Source organism: Lynx rufus, unplaced genomic scaffold, assembly GCF_022079265.1.
Source record: "Lynx rufus isolate CCGP_SWC_20201006 ecotype Redwood Valley unplaced genomic scaffold, mLynRuf1.p SCAF_23, whole genome shotgun sequence".
Lineage (NCBI taxonomy): Eukaryota > Metazoa > Chordata > Mammalia > Carnivora > Felidae > Lynx > Lynx rufus.
The window spans coordinates 2,338,189-2,352,155 of NW_025814838.1; the positions used below are offsets into that span (position 1 = coordinate 2,338,189).

Genomic DNA, 13,967 nt, shown 5'->3' on the forward strand with positions numbered 1-13,967 from the left:
TCTCTCTCTGCCCCTCCCCCGTTCATGCTCTGTCTCGCTCTGTCCCAAAAATAAATAAAAAACGTTGAAAAAAAAATTTAAAAAAAAAGGAAGGGTGACTTTTAGCTAGATATTGTGCCTGTTTGTGGTAGAGGGTTTGGGAAGGCTTCCAGTGCTAATGCCTGGAGTGAAGGAAGATTGAGATACTGAAAGTTTCACTGGGATTAAGACCAGACTCATCGCTGCTCTACTCCATTCTCCACATTGCAGAGTACTCCTCTAAAAATGTAAATCTGGCCTCTTCCTTTTCTGTGAAAGGCTCCCCACTACTTTGAGCATAATGTCCAAGTCTCTTTAAAATCTAGTCCCAGGTCTCATTTTTTAAAAACTTCTTTAATTTTGTATTCCTGCCACGTTGACGTTTTATCTCATCACATCCTATTCCCCTTGCCTAGCAATTCATCACCCAACGCTGGATTCAGTGTAACTCCTATCTGTGCTCATATGCTTCACCTGATAGATCTCATCTAATTGTCTGGGTCTACAACTAGCTTAAACTCCTTGAAGACACGAAGCGGTTAAATTACAGTTGTATCCAGTGCATCCAGCCTAATGTCCTAATGCCCAACTGATTTTGAATGAAGCCTGGCTTCATCGCAGAGGTGAGTATCAAGAATTTTGAATTAGACCCTAAGTACTTTGACCTTCAAACACTCTCTCCGTCACTACAGTTTAAGGGTTCATTCTAGGGCACGGAGAACCCATTTAGGTTTTAAATCACTTACGTTTAAAATACTTCAGGATTTAGCATACATTTATCTACAGCATGCTGAGTGTCTATCAGTCTTTTATTTAAAGCAGACAAGGTCAAGTAGAGCTCCTCAAGAAGCCCACCACCACCCCCCGAAGAGGGGCAGTCGCTAGTCTATACCCGGGATTTCTTTGCACTTAGACTCCGCCCACGAGCACCCAAATGGCGGAAGAACTGCACGCTACGTCGTGACATCTCACACAAATGCGGAGGCATCCTGACGCTACGCCACCGGCGTGGGCGGGGCGGCCGGCTCTTCCTTCCTCTCGGCTACTTCGGCTCCTCCCCTAGCGCTTCACACGCTCATTGTGAAGCGACAGCGGGCATCAACCCCTAGGGCTGTTTGAGACCTAGGGATTCTAAATCTTTGGCGCGCGTGAGCGCCCGCGCTGCTCCTTCCCCACTCCAAAGGCTAGGGGTGCGAGATTCGCTTTTTTCTCTCCTCTCCCGCCCGGAGCCAACCGCCCCGGTGCGCGCGGACCTCTCGCGCCGCCGTTCCCTCCTGCCCGCCCCTCCCCCTTCGGGAGCTCCCGCCCGCGCGCTCCTCCTCTTTCCCCGGCGACGCGCACGCGCGCCAGGCCGGCTCGCGCCCTCTCGCTTTCCTCCGGCCCGCGGGACCCCCCTCCCCTTCCGCCTCGCGGCGCTTCCTCGAGCCGCGGTCGTCTCTGTCCACCCCCGACACCGCGGGGCTCCCCCCGCCCGCCAACGGCGGGTCCCCAGCTTCCCAATCCCCTTCGCTTCCCGCGCTCTCCGGCGGGGGCCTAGCCCCAGCCTCCTCTCTCCCTCCCTTCCCCCTAATTCCCCTTCCGGACGCTGCCATCATGTTGAAGCCTCAGCCGCCACAACAGACCTCCCAGCCCCAGCAGCCGCCCCCCACGCAACAGGCCGTGGCCCGCCGGCCTCCCGGGGGCACCAGCCCTCCCAACGGCGGCCTCCCGGGGCCCCTGGCCTCCACCTCGGCTCCCCCAGGGCCTCCCGCGGCCGCTACTCCCTGCTTGGGGCCTGCAGCAGCCGCCGGGAGCGGGCTCCGCCGGGGAGCCGAGGGCATTTTGGCGCCGCAGCCGCCGCCGCCGCAGCAACATCAGGAGAGGCCAGGGGCAGCGGCTATCGGCAGCGCCAGGTGAGGAGGGGTGGGTTTCCGGGCGCTGGAGGCTAAGCTGCGGGGCGGCGGCGGCCGCTCGGCTCCAGCCCAGCGGCCGGCACCCGAGGACACCGCGCGTGGCGGGTACCTAGCCTGGCCACCTTAGAGGGGCGCCCGGGGAAAGTGAGGAATTCCCGTGAGGCTGGGGGTGGGCCCCCTCAGGTCCTAACAGGTCAGAGGGAAGGGGTCCCCGGGCGGCCACCGGGACATTTGTGGGCCGTGCTCAGCTCTCAGAGCCTAGTCAGGGCTCGGGGCTCGGGCCTTAAGGGCAGGCGGGGCGCATCCCGCCAGCGCCGTCAGAACGAGGAGCTGGGGGGGTGAAGAGGTGATCGGGGTCCCCGGCTCCATTACCACGAAGGGTCTCGCGGTCCCCGGCTTCAGCCAATGGGGAGTCAGCTGCGGGAAGGGGGCCCCGGCCGTAGCCAATGGAGGGGGGCGCGCGGCCCACAGTTTGGCCAATGGGGAGGGAGGGACTTGGGAGCGGGTTGCTACCACCTCCTTCCCGGTCTGGCCAGTAGGAGGGGAGCGGGGTGGGCGGGGGAACGGAAGGAGGGACAACTGGGAGGACTGCGGGCAGGGAACCTCCAGCGCGCGCGCGCTCTTCCCGTACGTGCGCGCGGATGCTCTGTCTTATGACCCGGGCATTCGTGAGCCGCGGGTAACCTACAGGGCAGGGTTTGGGAGTGTGCGTGGCGGGGTTCGCCTGGTGTTCATGGATGAGTGGTGGGCACCCCACTCGGCTGCTTCTGCGTGTGGGTTAATGGACTTGAGAGTGGCGGTACACGCAGGCGCAGTGGGTTCTGGCCGCGGAGGGGGGATTTTGGAAGCCCGTGGGCTTTAATGCGCAGGCGCAGGTCGGGCGAGGCCTCCCGGTGGATGGCTTTTGCGGCTGCGCTGTCCCCCAGCCCCGCCAACGGCCCCCTCATCGCCCTCCTCAACCGCCGGTTACATCAGCCAGCGAAGAGCAGGGTTACCGGGCGATCAGTGACCCCTCCCAGAGTGGGTAATATTGAATGAGTAAAAGAGGTCGAGAGGAGGGTGGGTCCTAAAAGGAGTACCCTCCTCCCAGAGTTTGGGGCGTAAGGCTGGTGAAAATGATTGTCTTTTCTGTTTTGAGAGGTAACGTGCGTAAACTGGGTAGTTCTGAATCTGCTTTCACTTTTATGTTTGGGGTGGATTATTGGTTAACGATTACTGTAGCGTTTTGGGGGGAAGCATGTAGTCCTGGCCCCTTGGAGGGGAGAAGGTTGTGTTGAATTGACAACCATTGCTGATTGAGGTCTGTTTTAGTGGCATTTGGAGGAAATGTGTTTACTGGCTTTTACTGCCTATGCCTTTCTTCCTCTGTAAGGTGAGAGTTTGAAAATCTTGTTAATTGGTTTGTAGTCTAAATAGGCATGTTCACAGGGTATGTGATTGTCGGATACCACGTTCTTTGAAATAAATCGTATAAGAGGGATTAAACATTTTTAACTAGTTTTTTGTTTCCTCTCATAGGGGACAAAGCACAGGAAAGGGCCCCCCACAGTCACCGGTGAGTGCCTCCTCACACACACACCCCAAAGTACAGAGGTACATGTGGGCATATGGGACAGATTAGGTGCACAAATAGTTGGGCTCAGAATAAGAAATGATGTGAGGGGAGTGTGGATATTCAGAAGGAAGGGGAGGTGTCAAGTGTCTATTTCTTCTGTGTTACTGACAGGTGTTCGAGGGTGTTTACAGCAATTCCAGAATGCTGCATTTTCTTACAGCTGTTGTGGTAAGTGGGTACCTAGCCCCTACGTTGTTTGAGGGATGTAGTACGCCAGTTTGCTGGAGACACTCTTCTTATTCCTCTGTTCCAGGGCTCCACTTGTGATGTGAAGGTGAAGAATGGTACCACGTATGAAGGTATCTTCAAGACTCTGAGCTCAAAGGTTAGTGGACTCAAATTAGCTTATTTTTGCAGTGGCATGTAAGGAGAATGAAATAGACTCACTGAAGATGTGAGTTGAGTGGTGTTGGACAGGCTTGTGGTGTGTGCTCCTCATTTCTCTAGGCCTGTACCAGAGTAGTGCTGGAAGCCCTAAAAAAATGTGGATTGGAAAATTGAGGGCTGGGTACTTTAGTGTTAAAATACTAGTCCTGTGGCTAATGTTCAGAAGACTATTTGTGTGACTGTGGTGTTGGAAAAAGGTTAGGGTAGGAGAAAAATAGTCCTATTTTGACCATCACATTTCTTGATATTGACCCTTTACTGTTGGGAAATAGTTTGAACTAGCCGTGGATGCTGTACACCGGAAAGCATCTGAGCCAGCAGGTGGCCCTTGTCGGGAAGACATTGTGGATACCATGGTGTTTAAGCCAAGTGATGTCATGCTTGTCCACTTCCGAAATGTTGACTTCAATTATGCTACTAAAGGTACCGTGTCGAGTTTTTATGCCAGACCCACTCTTTGAGTAGAGGGCATAGAGCAGTTACGTAAGGACTTGTTCTTCTTCCCCCTTTATAAACATCTTTTTTTTGAGGAGGATGGCCAGATTTTTCTTTTTGAAACTGTATCTCGATACCTAAGATGCAGTGGGATGAATTCCGGCCTGTGGTGTAGTTCTTCACGTTTTCCTTGCTTTGCTTTTAACTCCTTGCTTCTTTTGGACAGTTAAGATGTGGCTTGTTATGCTGCATCCACCCTCACCCACCTCTGACACACGCAAACTTTTCTTTGCTCCTGAACTATTCATTGGGGGCAGGGGGTGTTGGAAGAAGGCTATGAAGTATCTCTTGACTCCTGATCTTCAACTCTGCCCCCACAGACAAGTTTACGGATTCAGCCATTGCCATGAACTCAAAAGTGAATGGGGAGCACAAAGAGAAGGTGCTTCAGCGCTGGGAAGGGGGTGACAGCAACAGTGATGACTATGACCTCGAGTCTGACATGGTATGGTCCCCTTCCCTGAGAACCCGAGAGCTGGGTCACTCTACTGTCTGAGTGTGGGTTGTTGACTGTGATGTCGTAGAACCAAGAGTTGCTTCTGGGGAAGGGGAGAAAAATCTCTTACTGTTGCCTGTTGTTGGCAGTCCGATTCCAAATGGAAAGGTACAGAAAATAAAACAAAAAATACCAGTTCTCCCAACATCTGCGATTGACAACTATTAACGTTTGCTTGAAGGTGTTTTTTTTTTTTTTCTAATTAACAAAGTATAGACAAGATCGAGGACCGTGTGGACCCATGTCCCTTCCAAAAACAAGCACTACTATGAATCATTTAAAATTCCTCATGAGTTAAGGCATTATGATGCTATAGTTAATCCATACAAGAATTTTCTTTCCCTTTCTGTTCCTGAATTATTTCATGTTTGAGTTATTTCACGATCTACTCAATGCTTTTAGTGATTTTGTCTTATTCTGTTTATATACGTATACATGGATATATATACAACAGAGTGTATTTTTTTTTTTCTTTAGTGGTTGGTGTTTTGACTCGTTATTTTGTTGTTAGAAATAGTGCCTTACAGGGGCACTTGGGTGGCTCAGTCAGTTAAGTGTCTGACTTCGGTTCAGGTCATAATCTCACAGTTCATGCGTTCGAGCCCTGCATAGGGCTCTGTGCTGATAGAGCCTGGAGCCTGCTTCAGATTTTGTGTCTCCCCTTTTCTCTTTGTCCCTCCCCTGTTCGGGCTTTGTCTCTCTCTGTCTTTCAAAAAAAAAAAAAAAAAAATAGTGCCTTGCTGAACTTTAGAACATGTGTCCCCATGCATGTACGCTAAATTTTTCTGGGACATTAACCTGGTAAGGGATTTGTTAGGTCCTGTAAGACCTTGGTTTTACTAGTTGTTAGCAGTTTGTCCTACAATTGCTAGTACTAGTTGATATTCCTGCCAGCCTTGTTTCTATTTTCCACGCCTGGTTTGGTCATATCTTTGTTTTTTTCAGCCTGGTGGAGGAGAATGACAGGTCATTGTTGCTTTCCTTGTTGGGTTTTAAAACATTCTCCTTCCTTCCCACCTTAGTCCAACGGATGGGACCCCAATGAAATGTTCAAGTTCAACGAGGAGAACTATGGTGTGAAGACCACCTATGATAGCAGTCTTTCTTCTTATACGTGAGTGTCTTGGTACTTCCTAGATGATGCAGTTTGAGGCCTAGGGTCGTGGCATTTGTTCATTCTTTTCTGGGTATCTAGGATGTCCTCTCCCCACTCCTAATCTGTCTTGTATATTGTCCCCTCAAAATACCAGGCCATCTCGTTGGTAGAATTAACTGCTTTTTTGTCCGTTTATCCATGCTTTTCTTCTAGAACTTAAAACATACTGATATGTGCGTGTAAATACTCCTCAGGTTCAGAGATAGGCCTTGTTGCTCTGCCTGGGACCTAGTAGATGCCCATTAAATATGTTGAGTTGTTGAAGGGATTAAACATCCACACGCCTGAACTGGTGATAGGACCGATAGAAACATTTTTCCTTTTTCTTCTCTTGTCCCCTGGCACTGGGGTGGTGGTGATCTGTGGTGGTCCTCTTAGGGTGCCCTTGGAGAAGGACAACTCGGAAGAGTTTCGTCAGCGGGAGCTGCGTGCGGCCCAATTGGCTCGAGAGATTGAATCAAGCCCCCAGTACCGCCTGCGGATCGCCATGGAGAACGATGATGGGCGCACTGAGGAAGAGAAGCACAGTGCAGTCCAACGGCAGGGTTCAGGGCGGGAGAGCCCCAGCCTGGCATCCAGGTGATTGCTGGGGGCGGCCTGGTCTGTTTGGGGCTCTGTACGGGCTAGGGCTGGGGCCAAGAGCTTTGTACACTCCTTTCTAAGTTTCACAGCCATGTAAGATACAGGTTAGTACGTAGTTTTCCCCAGTTTTCAGGTGTAAGAGTGAGGCCTAGAGCAGATAAGTAATTTGTTCAAGGTAACAAAGATTAAAGCTTGTGGGTTTAGGGAGGAAAAAATGAGTTTGATTCCCCTTTTTTGCTCTGCAGGTTAATCCATTTGTAGGTCTTATTCTTCCCTTCATGCAAATGAAATCAGAGTGTACATGATGTCCAGTAACAGTAACCTGTAAAAGCTGTACCTTGAACTATAATGTGATACTATTTTTCTCATAGGTCAGGATGGTAGAATGTGGAGCTTTGGCCAGGTTGGTCAGGTCAGGGATTGGCACATCATAAGATCACAAGCCTTATAGCCACAGAACATTTAACTAGAACAGATTTTCAGGTGGGGCAGTGCAAAAAGCCGGAGCCAGGCAGGGTATGTGTGTGTATACATGTACACGTGTGTTTTGGGAGGGAAAACTTCATTTTTCCAAAATGTGTGGGCTTTATGACTAATCGACCTTGCTTGAACTCTCTCCCCTAGGGAGGGAAAGTATATCCCTCTACCCCAACGAGTTCGGGAAGGTCCCCGGGGAGGAGTTCGATGCAGTAGTTCCCGGGGTGGCCGCCCTGGCCTTAGCTCTTTGCCACCTCGTGGCCCTCACCATCTTGACAATAGCAGCCCCAGCCCAGGTTCTGAGACACGTGGTATCAATGGAGGTGAGTTAAGCGGGCTTTGGGGGGCAGGGGGCGGTGGTAGGGAAGCCGATAGGAAGGAAGTGGGAAGGAGAATTGAAAGGATAGGTGGGTTGGAAGGGTGATGCGTTGGTGATAATGTAATAGATACTCTGCCTCTTTTTTCCCCATCTTAAAAAAAAAAAAAAATAGGCCCTTCCCGCATGTCCCCTAAGGCACAGCGGCCTCTGAGAGGTGGTGCCAAGACTCTGTCTTCACCCAGCAGTAGGCCCTCTGGAGAAGCTTCTGTTCCACCTCCTCCTGCAGGTAAAATTTCAGGAGTGTTATATGAAGAAATAAAAATTTGTGGGGGATGTAAATGTCAGTTGTTGGAAAGCTGGGTTGGGAGACCGTTCCCAGATGAAAGAGATGTTTTGGGGGTTTTGAGTTTATGCTTTTTAGAAAAGAAATTTGTTTCCCTCCCGTAGAAATACCAATGTAGCAATCCATGGTTTGTGTTTGGTTGTCAGATGTCTTTTGTTTAAATTAGTTGTCAGGGTGACTGGTTGGCTCAGAGGAGCACGTGACTCTTGATCTCAGGGTTGTGAGTTCAAGCCCCACATTGGGCATAGAGCTTACTTTAAAAAACAACAGTAACAAACTTTTAAGTTAACATTTTACTTATTTTTTAAAATGTTTAATATGAGAGCATGCTCAGGGGAGGGGAGAAAAGAGAGAGAGAAATATCCCAAGCAGACTCTGAGCTGTCAGCATGGAGCCAAATTCAGGGGCCCAGTCTCACAAACCATGAGATCATGACCTGAGCCAAAATCAAGAGTCTGGCCGCTTAACTGACTGAGCCACCCAGGTGTCCCAGTTGTTAGCATTTTAAGACAGGAGAAATAGAAAATTTTCAACTTCTTTGGAAATACAGAGTTCTGCACAGTGAGTTTGCTCCCGTAAAACATTCTTATCTTTTATGGTGCCCAGGAATCTGTTTTACCTGATTAGGTTACCTGCCTTGCTCTTCTAGGAATTTAGGTTTGACTTTGCATATTAAAGGAAAAGGGGTGGGGGCGCCTGGGTGGCTCAGTCGGTTGAGCATCTGACATCACCTCAGGTCATGATCTAGCTCTTGAGTTCAAGCCCCTCATCCAGCTCTGGGCTGACAGCTCAGAGTCCGGATCCGGTTCTGCCTCTGCCTCTGCCTCTCTCTCTCTCTCTCTCTCTGTCTCTCTCTCACTCTCACTGCCCCTCCCCTGCTCATGCTCTGTCTCTCTCTCCAAAAATAAACAAACATTACAAATAATTTTTAAAAAAACAGATAAACTTGATTTGGTGTTTCTAGTAGGTTCCCTATGCCCATTGTGCACTGACCAGCAGTAACCATCGTACAGCTTTCCCTTTTCTTCCAGTGGGCCGGATGTATCCCCCACGCTCTCCCAAGTCGGCTGCCCCTGCCCCAATCTCGGCTTCCTGTCCTGAGCCCCCCATTGGCTCAGCAGTACCAACCTCTTCAGCTTCCATCCCTGTGACATCGTCAGTTGTGGATCCTGGAGTAGGCTCCATTTCCCCAGCTTCTCCAAAGATCTCATTGGCCCCCACAGATGGTAAGAGCCACATGGTTGAGGGCTTGTGGACAATGTGAAGTGTGGTTCTGGACAGAAGGACCTTCAGGCATGTGTCTCTTCTTGCTCAGTAAAAGAACTTCCAGCCAAGGAACCTGGGAGAACTCTGGAATCCCAGGAGCTGTCCCGGATAGCTGGGAAAGGTGAGGATTTCCACCCCCACCCCCCGCTGAGGTCTAAGTGTCCTTTTAATTAGGAGAGCACCTCAGTTAGTACCAAGAGTTTTGTTGGGGTTTGGGAAACAGTAGCTTGTCAGTCATGTGATCCTAATTTGTTCTATAGAACTCTCAAGCCTTTTTTTTTTTTTTTTCTTTTCTTGTTTTCTTCGTCCTTTGGGCTACTGGCATTGTAGCCACCTTGAAAAAAGAAATGCGTATTTTTTCCTTTTTCACTGTTTTTCATAGTCCCTGGCCTTCAGAATGAACAGAAACGCTTTCAACTGGAAGAATTGAGAAAGTTTGGGGCCCAGTTTAAGGTGAGAGGAGTATGGGAGTGAGCCAGGGTGTAAGGATGGAGGGAGGGTGAGGGGGCTTATAGAAGAGGCACAGGACTAGGTGGAATAGAAGAGATGAGACCAAGCAAGGAGGAAGGAAGGAAGGAAGCCACGCCTGGGGTCTGGACCAGCTGTCTGGGCACTGTATGTGTGCTTTTCTCCTTCCAGCTGCAGTCCAGTAGCTCCCCTGAGACCAGCCTGGATCCTTTTCCTCCCCGGATCTTAAAGGAGGAGGCCAAAGGGAAAGAGAAGGAGGTTGATGGTCTATTGACTTCAGAGCCAATGGGGTCCCCAGTCTCCTCCAAGACAGAGTCCGTATCGGATAAGGAGGACAAAGCACCCCTGCCACCGGCAGGAGCCACCGAGGGGCCAGAGCAGCCCCCGCCACCTTGCCCAAGCCAGACTGGCAGCCCCCCGGTGGGCCTCATCAAGGGAGACGACAAGGATGAGGGCCCTGTTGCCGAGTGAGTAGGATGGGGAGCTGGGCAGGTGTCGGGGGAGATGAGCAAACTGTGAAGATTGACTTTGTTTTTCTCTCACAGACAAGTGAAGAAGTCCACGCTGAACCCCAATGCCAAGGAATTTAATCCCACAAAGCCTCTGCTGTCTGTGGTGAGATGGAATGGGCGAAGGTGGACTGGTTTCTCTGAGGGAGGCTTGGGAGTGGGGAGAGAGAGCATGGGGAGAGAGGTTGTGAAAGTAGGGCTGCTCTAGGGCAAACGTGTCAGGGTTGGGGGTGAGGGGTCACGATATGTGTGGCAGGTTTTTATGTGTTTAGGGTTTAGCTCAGGGAGTATGTATGTTGGGCTAGTTCTGAACATAGGTTTCATTCAGATCCCTGATTTTGGCTTGAATGACAAGCCATTTAACTTTTTGGCTTTTGTTTCCTCACCTGTATTTTGAGAATACTCGTCTCAGGGGGTTCAGCGTGAGGCTTAAGCAAGATGAAGGGTAGAGTGTATCTGGCGTGCAGTGCTCCGTTACTGTTATAAGCCCAGGAGGGGCATACAGAGATCAAAATGCACGCATCCTCTGTTGTGTCTTACTACAGAATAAATCCACCAGTACCCCGACTTCTCCGGGGCCCCGGACTCACTCAACTCCTTCCATCCCGGTGCTCACAGCAGGCCAGAGTGGGCTCTATAGCCCCCAGTACATTTCCTACATACCTCAGATCCACATGGGACCAGCTGTTCAGGTAAGAGGAGAGACCGAGTGAGTCTAGGCTAAGAGGCTTGGCTGGGCTGGTGAGGACCGGGTCAGGCCTGTTCTGGGCATTTGTTAGCAAGCTGTTCAGCCTCATTTGTATCCTTGTTCGTAGGCACCTCAGATGTATCCATATCCTGTATCCAATTCCGTGCCTGGACAGCAGGGCAAGTACCGGGGAGCAAAAGGTGAGCAGAGTTGGCAGGGCTGCTCCGGCGGCAGGGGGGTGGTGCTGCCTCGTTGCCTCCTGGCAGATGGAACTTAAGCTTGACGTTCTCTCCCTTTCCCCAGGCTCCCTGCCCCCGCAGCGCTCGGACCAACACCAGCCAGCCTCAGCCCCTCCGATGATGCAGGCCGCCGCCGCCGCTGGCCCCCCTCTTGTGGCTGCCACACCGTACTCTTCCTACATCCCCTACACCCCGCAGCAGTTCCCGGGCCAGCCTGCCATGATGCAGCCAATGGCCCACTACCCCTCGCAGGTAACTGAGGCACGGGAGGGAGACGGGAGTACAGAGCTGAGGGTCACTCGGGTTTCGGTCCTGGCTCCAGCAGGACCCGTAGCAAAGCACTGGTACTCTCTAAAGCGCAGGTAAAACGGCGTCTCCTTGCTTGCACCCTTGTGAACGTTAAACAAGGTGGTTGCGGCAAAGCCGGAGTCGTGCCGTGTACGGGTTATCGGGCAGCGCGACATGCCCACCGCTCCTCTCTTCTCCTTCCAGCCGGTGTTCGCCCCCATGCTTCAGAGCAACCCACGCATGCTGACGTCGGGGAGCCATCCCCAGGCCATTGTGTCGTCCTCCACCCCTCAGTACCCTTCTGCAGAGCAGCCCACCCCCCAAGCCCTGTATGGTGAGTTCTGTGCCCTTCCCGAAGACTGCTCCTTAGCCCTCTCCGGTGTGCTTGGCGCTGATCCCTTCCCTCTTTCCTGCTGTAGCCACTGTTCACCAGTCCTATCCACACCATGCTACGCAGCTCCATGCCCACCAGCCGCAGCCGGCCACCACGCCTACTGGGAGCCAGCCGCAGTCCCAGCATGCGGCCCCCAGTCCCGTCCAGGTGCCTGCCATGGGGGATCCGAGTGGTTGGGGCAGGAGTGGGCGGCTGGAGGAGGGGGATGGAGCCAGGGGCTCATTCCCTTCGGGCAGGGTCGGGAGTCGGTGGGGGGGGGGGGGTAGGCCTGGTACCCGAGGAGTGGGGTGGCACTCACCCTTCCCCTCCCCCTAACAGCACCAGGCGGGGCAGGCCCCACACCTGGGCAGTGGACAGCCACAGCAGAATCTGTACCACCCAGGGGCCCTGACAGGCACGCCGCCTTCTCTGCCACCGGGACCTTCTGCCCAGTCCCCTCAGAGCAGCTTCCCCCAGCCAGCCGCTGTGTATGCCATCCATGCCCACCAGCAGCTGCCCCACGGCTTCACCAACATGGCCCATGTTACCCAGGTAAGAGCCCAAGGGACTTGCTTTCTATGGGTCTGTTTTGCCATCAGGACCCGGGTCCTGGGGCTATCCTGCTGCCCCTTTCCTCAGTGGTCTGAACACCAGGCTTCTCGGAGCCTGTGTGTAGCTTCTGGGGTGCTCCCAGCTGGGATTTTTTGTTGTTTTCTGCAGGCCCATGTCCAAACTGGAATCACAGCAGCCCCGCCCCCTCACCCTGGGGCTCCCCACCCGCCCCAGGTGATGCTGCTGCACCCACCCCAGAGCCATGGGGGCCCCCCCCAAGGCGCGGTGCCCCAGAGTGGGGTGCCTGCACTCTCAGCTTCCACACCCTCACCCTACCCCTACATCGGACACCCCCAAGGTGAGCAGCCTGGCCAGGCGCCTGGATTTCCAGGAGGAGCCGATGACAGGATTCGTGAGTTCTCGTTAGCTGGGGGAATTTGGCATGGAAGAGCTGATGGGCTGCAGGTGGGGCAGGATGCACGGGTTCTGGGAGGGGAGTGAGGGGTCTTGGAGGCAGGGCTGTCCCACAGGGCGCCCGCCGACCTGCACCTGTCTGTGAAGTATGTAGGGTGGGCAGAAGCCACAGTCGCCGCCGCCAGGGGCTTGCTCCTGGCTCTGTCCTTTGCTTCCCTCCGTCCTCGCTCAGTTGTGATCCAGCAGCCCCCCTCCCCACTGCCTCCCCAGCTCTCAGTGACCCCGACTGTCTCCTGACTTAGCCGAGGTAAGGTCAGCGCAGCAGACAGGGCCAGGCTGGGGTGTGGGGGGCTGAGCTGGGCACACGAGTAAGGGCTCTGGCTCACTGGGAAACAGCGATTGATCTGTGCTTCTGACAGCCCCATGAGACACCTTGAGGAGGCCGCTCCTACCCACACACTCCCCCCACACCCCACACTGGACGGCATTGGATGAAGGGACAGCTGCTTGGGTTCTAATGCTCCTGCTCTCTTCTCTTTCCCCTCCAACCAGTTCAATCTCATCCCTCCCAGCAGCTCCCCTTCCACCCCCCGGGGAACTGAAGATTGTCCTGGCCGCGACCTGAGACCTCCATGAGTGGAGGGAAGAGTGATCTATGTCTCTTCCCCCAGCAGCTCGGACCAGTCCCAGCCCCCCAAACCCCCCTTTACCCCCGGGGGAGCTGGGGAATTCCTGCCAAGCACCTTGAAGGGGGGGCGGGGCTCAAAGTGGGCAGGGCCAGGGTCCAGCGGGGGTGGGGGGTTCCTGCTCTGCCCCTGCCCATCCCCACCCATCTTGCCCTCCCATCCTCTCATCTATCCCCCGCTGGAGACGGAAGATCTTTTATTTTCTATTATTTATAACCTCAGACTTGGGCCCCCCTGTTTCTTTCTTCCCCATTAACTTGAGTGACCGGCGTGAGAGACAGACAGACAGACAGATGCCCTACAAGGATGGTTGGACAAGGACTTTTACTTTTTATTACATAAAAATATTAAAAAAAAAAATTAAAAAAAATAAAATTTTAAACTAACTTAACCTGCCTATGGTTTCCTCTGGAAAAAAGAGTAAGATAGCAGCTGTCAAGTCTTAGGTGTCATGAGGTGGCTCCCAGCAGTGGGTGGGGACAGCATAGCAGTACAGTCTGTGGGTGCTGGTCCTTCTGCCTCTCACTGCCACACATCACCCAGCCTCCCGGGGACTGTTCTCTCATGTTGATGTTGGCCTTGTCTTCAGGTTTCAGGTTTGTATGTAGTTTTTAAGTTCACATTTCTAAAAGGTTAGAACGTGTGTGGCGGGGGGGAATCTCAGGCTCCACACCATCAGCATAGGGTTCAGTCTCCTGAACCAT

The 13,967-nt window shown here is 52.9% G+C and overlaps 1 protein-coding gene across 14 annotated transcripts; it reads left to right on the plus strand.

The window, feature by feature from the left end:
- Window positions 1-1,141: 1,141 nt before the first annotated feature.
- On the plus strand, window positions 1,142-13,654 carry ATXN2L (ataxin 2 like). Of its 14 annotated transcripts, none has more exons than XM_047087263.1 (24): window positions 1,352-1,910; window positions 3,429-3,465; window positions 3,637-3,693; window positions 3,779-3,850; window positions 4,185-4,335; window positions 4,728-4,852; window positions 5,926-6,017; window positions 6,438-6,638; window positions 7,266-7,441; window positions 7,610-7,723; window positions 8,794-9,006; window positions 9,096-9,167; window positions 9,429-9,499; window positions 9,686-9,981; window positions 10,060-10,129; window positions 10,569-10,715; window positions 10,839-10,911; window positions 11,015-11,202; window positions 11,443-11,572; window positions 11,658-11,779; window positions 11,951-12,163; window positions 12,332-12,521; window positions 12,848-12,884; window positions 13,153-13,654. In XM_047087263.1, exons 1-23 carry the CDS (start codon window positions 1,612-1,614, stop codon window positions 12,877-12,879), a joined length of 3,141 nt encoding a protein of 1,046 aa, XP_046943219.1. In that variant the 5' UTR covers window positions 1,352-1,611; the 3' UTR covers window positions 12,880-12,884; window positions 13,153-13,654. The 14 variants fall into 14 exon arrangements, 13 of the variants coding, with proteins under 13 accessions (XP_046943224.1, XP_046943222.1, XP_046943219.1 ...); XM_047087262.1 differs by having other exon boundaries at window positions 13,130-13,193; XM_047087266.1 differs by having other exon boundaries at window positions 1,349-1,910; window positions 12,332-12,575; window positions 12,725-13,223.
- Window positions 13,655-13,967: the final 313 nt, after the last annotated feature.